Source organism: Cupressus sempervirens, chromosome 8 (genome assembly GCF_028749045.1).
Source record: "Cupressus sempervirens isolate cs-2001-9-10 chromosome 8, ASM2874904v1, whole genome shotgun sequence".
In the NCBI taxonomy this organism is placed as follows: domain Eukaryota; kingdom Viridiplantae; phylum Streptophyta; class Pinopsida; order Cupressales; family Cupressaceae; genus Cupressus; species Cupressus sempervirens.
Window position 1 is genome coordinate 177,122,980 of NC_143125.1, and position 7,644 is coordinate 177,130,623.

At 39.5% G+C, this 7,644-nt stretch overlaps 1 protein-coding gene across 1 annotated transcript; it reads right to left on the reverse strand.

The window, feature by feature from the left end:
• Positions 1–3,497: 3,497 nt before the first annotated feature.
• LOC149542136 (uncharacterized) lies at positions 3,498–6,562 on the reverse strand. The gene has a single exon (XM_089796169.1). It carries the CDS (start codon positions 6,495–6,497, stop codon positions 3,630–3,632), a length of 2,868 nt encoding a protein of 955 aa, XP_089652295.1. The 5' UTR covers positions 6,498–6,562; the 3' UTR covers positions 3,498–3,629.
• Between the last annotated feature and the right edge of the window lie 1,082 nt (positions 6,563–7,644).

The window sequence follows — 7,644 nt, forward strand, 5'->3', positions numbered from 1 at the left end:
TTGCTGATGAATGGTCGTTTCTTGTGCCCTCATCTTGTTTGTGGTGGTTGTTGGCTTTTGTTCATGTGTGTCAGTTTGGTAGTGGCATTCAGAGATCTGTTGGTTGTTGAGATTGTGGTGAAGTCTTCTGTTGCGATCTTTGTGATCCCTGTATGATGTTGTCATGTGCATTCATACTTGTAAAAAAAAATTATCTTGGCTTGTATTGAATCCTTGTTCCAAGGATCTCTGGGCGGGGCATTACATGTCAAGTTGATAACAAATTAAATTTCCCTTGCATATGAATACTGGCAAATTATATCCAAATGATTGTTTCACAATATAAGGAACATATTTTGTTGACTATTTCCTAGTTTACCCCATCAACCCTCTATTAGCCTTTGTTACACATATTTTGACTCAAATTACATTCATACAGCATTGATCACTATAATTACATTATAAAATGACCTTATAGGTCATATTAAACTATATTTTCTATTGGAACATTAGGTGATCCCATAATGTTCCTTTATCTCTCAATTGCTTCTACAGCACAAGGAAAACATTTAAAATGAAAAATATAGTAGTGGAACACCAATAAAAGGAACAAAAAATATAGGTTAGTGAATAGAAGATTAGGAACAAATAGTGTAAAGTCTGATGAGTTGGAAAATAAAATAAATGAATTATAGGGAAGAAAATGATGCCAAAAGGATATATAATATTTTGACACTCATTGAAAAGATTATTATCTAAGAGCAATGCCAAGGATGATCTAGCTGCAACTAGAAAAAAAATGTCAATTCAAGATGACACCTTGGTTGAATTGGATAAGAAAATTGCAAAGTTGAAAGTAATGGAGGATAAGTCAAATGCCAAGATAGAGACTTGAGTAGTGGACACACATTTAATATTCCTAGACTTATTGAAGTAATTGTGTAAATTCTATCATTCAATTTCTTATAGCCAAGCACTGATGTCAGACCTCCGGCTACTTTTGAATTCTCTTTCACCAAAACTAAACTGTATATGAAAGAGCAGGTAGGGCAGATGAAGAACCCACAAAAAGAAAAGATTTCGAACCATCACAATCTAATGCCCTCAATCTGCCATAAAACCCTTTTCCAATTTTATCAACTCGAGAAGGAAAAGTGAAGGATGAAGTTAGCCGCACGGGTTGCCAGACCCCAATCATATTCACATTGCAGGGGAAACCCCTACTAGAGAAAGACTATACACTATCTCTAAAACATATAGCAAATAGCACCACGTACTGTATAAAATCTCCACTATTTTGTAATATCCAAGAAAATTATCAGCAGTTGGCTGAAAACCCAATTGATATAGACTAAAATTTTACCTGTTACTATGGTTGGCATCGAAGTCAGGTCCCGTTTGACACGTTCCTTTAAAATGACTTAGGACTGGTGGCAAACCAGCATCACTGAAGCTTTTTTATTCTGGCCAAACACTTTCTTTTATATTGTCCAACTCTTCAACATGAATGTTAACACAGAGATTAATTTTCACTAGCCGAGTTTGGCCCTACTCATTGTCATCTCAGTTTTCAACGAAGCTGGTCATCCTTAGCGAAGGCTATATCAACATATGCGCCTGACACAAGTCCTCTCTTCGAGAACCCCCCTTGAAGACACTATGCCCTCATGTGAAATGTTGGAATGCTCTGGAACCCTCGACACTGAATTGCTCAAATGAAATGTGATTTTTGCCCCCTTTTTTTGTCTTTATGCTGTTGTGTGCGTCGCAATTGAGACAAAAATAATTGATCGCAATTGCGACCAACATGGGCGTGTTATAAAAAACAAAAAACAAAAGTTTTCTTTATAAATCGACCAACCAACCCATTTAAAAGAGTTGGTCAAAATTTAGGGTTAAATGCACTAATGAATAGCAACAAAATAGACAATTGTTTCTCAATTTAAATTGCAAGAATACAAAAAAAAAATACTACTCAGGGTTCCTGATTTTCTCTTCATTACCCAAGTCTAGTTGATAGAAGATGGAAAAATTTGTGACAGAGGTCACCTAACCAAGCTAAGTGTGTACCACTAAGCAGGACAGTGTGAATCATGAGCGATTAAGGTCTGAAATGAGGTGGGTCACATGAGATTCCACATTTTAGAGGGAGAGGAACAAGGCCCTCATGTTAGCCCACCTTTCTCATTCCATCACCACACAATTTGGAATGATGGCCGCCATGATTCCAACTATAGCTATCAGCTTTGAAAACATCTTCCTCGATCTTTGACGCATTAGTGAAAATTATTAGGGCTAATCAAAACTACTGCATGCCCTGGATATAAACCCTAGTTGCATTCTCAAATTGATTTAAAGGGCATCATTTTAATTCATGCAAAAAATAGAGAGCATCGTTTCAATTCATGCAAAAAGAAAAAAAGAGCATCATCTAACTCACCTGGAATGAGTGGTAGCCATGAAACGACTTATGGCAGCGACCAACCTAGAAGGCATCTCTCGAAGATGACCATGGTGACATTTAGGCAAGTATTGGGAAAATGATTTTAGGGTTAGGTCAACTCCCATCACATACAAAGATATGTGTAATTATTTATTAATTTAAAAAATGCTAATTTATGATAATATTTGTTTAATAATTAGATAAGTAGTCATTAAATAAAGAATATAATCATCTAAATATTAATATTATATTGTACTTTTAATGAATATTATATGTCCATATTAAACTTACATATGAAAAATGTAGCATGATAAAATGTACGAGTATTGGGGCAGAGCAAATTGGGGGAGGGAATCGACTAGCATAGGTAGGGGGTTTAGAAAATAAGATTATGAACACTTTTTACTATGAGGCATATAAATGATACTAATTTTGATGGCAAAGAGTCGAAACCTTAGTTATAAGTAATTAACTAACTGATGAAGATGTTTAGAAATATTCAACCATTTTTATCATCATTATGATAGATTTTGAAAGTGTCGAAGTTAGGGTGCATGATTATTGGAAAAACATTCTACAACTCCAAACAAAACTTAGGAAAATGCTTTGAATTACCCTTCACGACTGCTCTCTTTACCCATTTCGACTTGGCTACTTCACCAAGCTCCTGTCAGGAATCTGTACCCGTTTTCAACAAGTATTTTAGACCACTCATTCTTGCATACGGCTCTCCCATGGCATCACATCTAGGGAATTCCAGCTTTACATCATTTTACGTCTTGTCATTCGCTAAATTCCACCAGTACTGAGATTCTAACTCGTGGCAACAGTGGTCAAAGTGGCGCTTGCGGAGCCGACTTAGAAGTAATTATACTTGGTGGTATGCAGCCGACACCCTTGAAAGACTTGTGTATCGCCGGCCTTATTTCAGTGATTGTAACGTATTTTAACAAGTGCAATGATCAATAAAAACACGTAAAGATCCCAGTAGAACCCATACTTTTTAACTTCTGATTTATTTTTCCTTTTATTTGAACAAGAGAGATTACTAAGCTCGTCATACATGGCCTCATAATGATGAATTATCAATAATTATATGTGGAAGTGTATATATTCGTCTATATATTTCTGAGTTAATACAAATATCCCAAGGACGAGAACCAAATTAAGATAATCCTGGAATGTTTAAAACATAAACGTAAGCTTATCACCTGGCATCACCAAACAATAGTTTGGGGAAAGAATCAAGACACCCAAAATATCTTCTTCTCCATTGCCTGCAGAAGCCGAGGATTCCAATTACGCCTCCAAAACCTAATCCGCATCCCAATCCCATTCCCACCTGCCACGATTTCCACCACCGCTCATCACTCCTCTGCACTTCTTTATCTCCCGAAGAAGATGGAGGAGACGAAGAACAATTTGTGGGCAGCGGCTTTCCGCACAGCTCTGGATTTCCCATGAATGAATTCTCCTCAAAGGTGTCCAAGTGGGGCGAATCGGGAATCCTGCCCGACAAATTGTTGTTGGAGAGGTTCAAAAAGCCCATGAACCCCAGTTGCGCGAGCGTCACAGGAATTCTCCCCCTCAGCCGATTACATGACACATCCAATGCGTCCAAGCTCACCAAATTCCCAATTTCGTCTGGAATGCTTCCGCTGATTTGATTGTGAGAAAGATTTAAATTCTGTAAACTTTGGAGATCTCCTATATCACTGGGTATCTCACCACTCAAACTGTTTGCCGACAGATCTATGGAAGTCACGGTGGAGAGAATGTACTTGTACGCCCTCTCTGCCCCCTTCACCATGAGATAAACCTCTTCTTTGTAGTACTCTCCGTATCTGAGCACGGTCGAAATGGATGAACTTAAGTTCTCACTCTTCATTGCTGTTAAGTTTGAAAGATGAGCGGGTATGGTACCCTGCAGCCCATTCATTGCCAAGTCAAGAATTTGTAGATTCTGTAAGTAGCATACCTGGATTGGTATCTCACCCTGCAAATCATTTGACCTCAGAACAAGTATCCTCAGCTTTGAAAGACTTCCTATCCACTCGGGAACTGACCCGGATATAGAATTGTTGCTCAGATCCAGAATTTCAATGTCGCTGCAGTTTTGTAGAGACAGGGGAATATGACCCGACAGATAATTATCATTCATGTGCAGCACCTGGAGCTGGGTTAATTTAACTAGCTCCACTGGTATATCTCCTCGCAGCTCATTGTTTCCCACATTCAATACTCTCAAGAGGGAGCAATTGCCAATGGCAGACGGCAACTTGCCGGAAAGTTCATTGTCAGAAAGATCCAGTACCTCCAAATGTTCCCCTGTTTCGCAGATGCAAGAAGGAACTTGGCCTTGAATTTTATTGGATGCAAGTGATAAGAAGCTTGAAGAACGCAGCATGCTACAGATTTGTGTGGGGATTGTACCCTTTAAGTTGTTGATGGAAAGATCCAGTGCCCAAGGAAATCCCACAGCAGACGATGGGGGGATTGACAGAGTCCCCTGCAGCCGGTTGTCCCGTAGATCAACATGTTTCAGCGAAGAGGCCTTATAAAGCTCCGGAGGTATTGGTCCGTCCAATTGATTGTGCGCCAAAAGAATCGTGTTTAGCAGACGCAGGTTCCATAGCCAGGAAGGGATGTGTCCCCTGAGGGTATTGTTCGAGAGATTCAGTATCTGCATACTACGTTGATTTTGCAGAAAGCGGGGAAAGGCGCCGTCTAGCTTGCAGTGAGATACTTTCATCACCTGTAGTTGGAACGGAGGAGTCCAGTTTGAGATCAGAGCGTTGAGGGATAGTTTATTATTAGAAATGTCAAGATATTTGAGGCTCTTCATGTTGGTAAAGTGAGACTCTGTGATTTCTCCACTTAGGTCGTTGTTGGTGAGGATGATAGAGGTCAGTTCAGCCAAGCGACCAAGAGAAACTGGAATAGGCCCTGTTAAACTGTTGTAACTGAGGTCCAGTTCTCTGAGCTTGGGAAGTAGGCCTAGCGAGTGAGGATTCTCTCCCTTGAGAAAGTTATCTTTGAGATCTAGCTGAACCAGCGACGAAATGTTGACAATTGAGGATGGAATGGAGCCCTGCAAGTGATTGCTTGCCATTTGGAAAAGCGTGAGGCTCTTCCACTGCCCTGCAAAAATTTGAGAAACATTGGCAGATATTTCATTGGATCTTAAATAGACCCTTCTGATGTGAGGGAGATTTGAGAGCTCGAATGGAAGAGAACCATTGAGATTTGAACCTGACATTTGTAAAGAGACCAAACTAGTCATATTTGCTATCCAACGGGGAAACTCGGAATAAAACAAGTTACCGTCCAGATGTAGAATTTCTAACGATGTAAGATTCTGCAGAGGCGCAGGAACTGCGCCTGTGAGCCCACAATCTGACATCGTGAGGTTTTTGAGATGAGAAAGATGACTTACTGATGATGCCCACGAGTCTCCCCTTATTGCTGACAGATCAACGTAGTCCAAGGACAGATCTTGCAAAGCCGTCAGATTTGAAAGCCACGAGATATCACTACTTTTCAAAACAGAGGAAGAAGAAGAAGTGAGGTCCAATACTCTTAAGCTTGACAGATTCCCCAGCTGCCATGGAAGGCTTCCTATGAATCCTGCTGTCGACAAATTTAAATATCTCAACTTTTTCAGCATTCCCAACTCCTTTGGAATCGATTGGCCTGTAAAATTGTTGGAACTAACATCCAAATATTCCAAGTCTCTTAACTGAAATAGCGCGGGATGAAAGAAGCCAGTCAAGTTCTCATGAGGATCATCTGCACTGCCAGAATTGTGTATATCAATGGCAACTACATGTCCGGTCTGATTGCTGCATAAAACTCCACGCCACTCGCAACAATTTGATGAAGCGTTCCATGAAGCTAAACGCCCAGCAGGATCATTTAAACCACTTTTAAAGGCCAACAGAGATCGCAGTTCACGATTCAGGCAACGTTGTTTAGATTCGGCAAGCGCGTGCATTACGAAACATGAAAATATTATACAGAAACCCCATCGATTGATGTCCAAATTGAAAGATTTTCTTTGAGTTAGAGCCTTCATGACTGCAATCCAGCATTTCCCGTTCTCACGACACTACCATTAATACGAATGTAAGAATCGACTCAAGAATTTAACAAGTTTCCTCCATAGTGTTTTAAACCAGTTGTTTTTATTATTAAATAAACGTAACTTGATAGTTGACCACAATGAGAGTTGACATTTGACCGCCGCTTATAATTGCTTGCCTCACCTTGGGATAGATAGTGTTCTAAATTTCACGGTTGCTGTGTTTAAAGGTGTTTGGAGGGAGAAATCAAGTGTACCAACGCACGGTCTACAAATGAATTATATAATAAACGATTTTACATATAAGAGATTGTTTATTAGCCGATCATTCAAGGTCTACCGTCAATGTCAGCACGAAAAATCTCCAGTGTGAAAAAGAGAGAAAGCCAGCACGTTGTTTTTATTTTTTTATCATTTTATTTGCAACTATTTCGAATACTTTATTCCGTGTAAAATTATTCAATTAGCTTGTAAAAGAAAATTCAAACTTAGCAGCCTCTAACTTTTTCCAACCTGCATTATATTTACGCCGAAGGCGTCCACAATATAAGAAGGAGAAGCTGATTTTAGCAATCCACGGTTCAAAGTTAAAGGAAAACAATGGACGACCACTGTGAGCATCTCATGTGTTTGTTACACTCACTACTACACTATTCAACCCTCCGTGTCACCTCCATCGGGTCATGTTCCATTTTTTCATCCTCGCAGTTGTTTTGGAATATGATAGGTTTTCGTCGCAGTATCGAAGTAGGAACTGTTCCAATGATAACCGCAGATTATCCCTTCTTAATTTCATCTTCACGTGGCAAGACAATTATGAGTATCTCTCTCATGGGGTACCCCTGTTTATTCACATGACCTCATACAGTTACAGCAATGCCAAACGCACATTCGCACATTAACCGCATCAATCTTCTCCCTCTATCCCTCTCTCCTTCATCTCTATATTTCTATTTCTACCCCTTTCTCTCCCTTCATATTTAGCTCTAACTTCCTCATTCACACACTTGTTTCTCCCCACATCTATTTATATCTCTCTTCAACTATATCCCATCCTCTCTTGCAAACATAAGAAGATTCTATTGATAGTGGAGTCTAATTGTCTTCCTCATTCAAATGCTGTGTTTCAATTGTATAATTC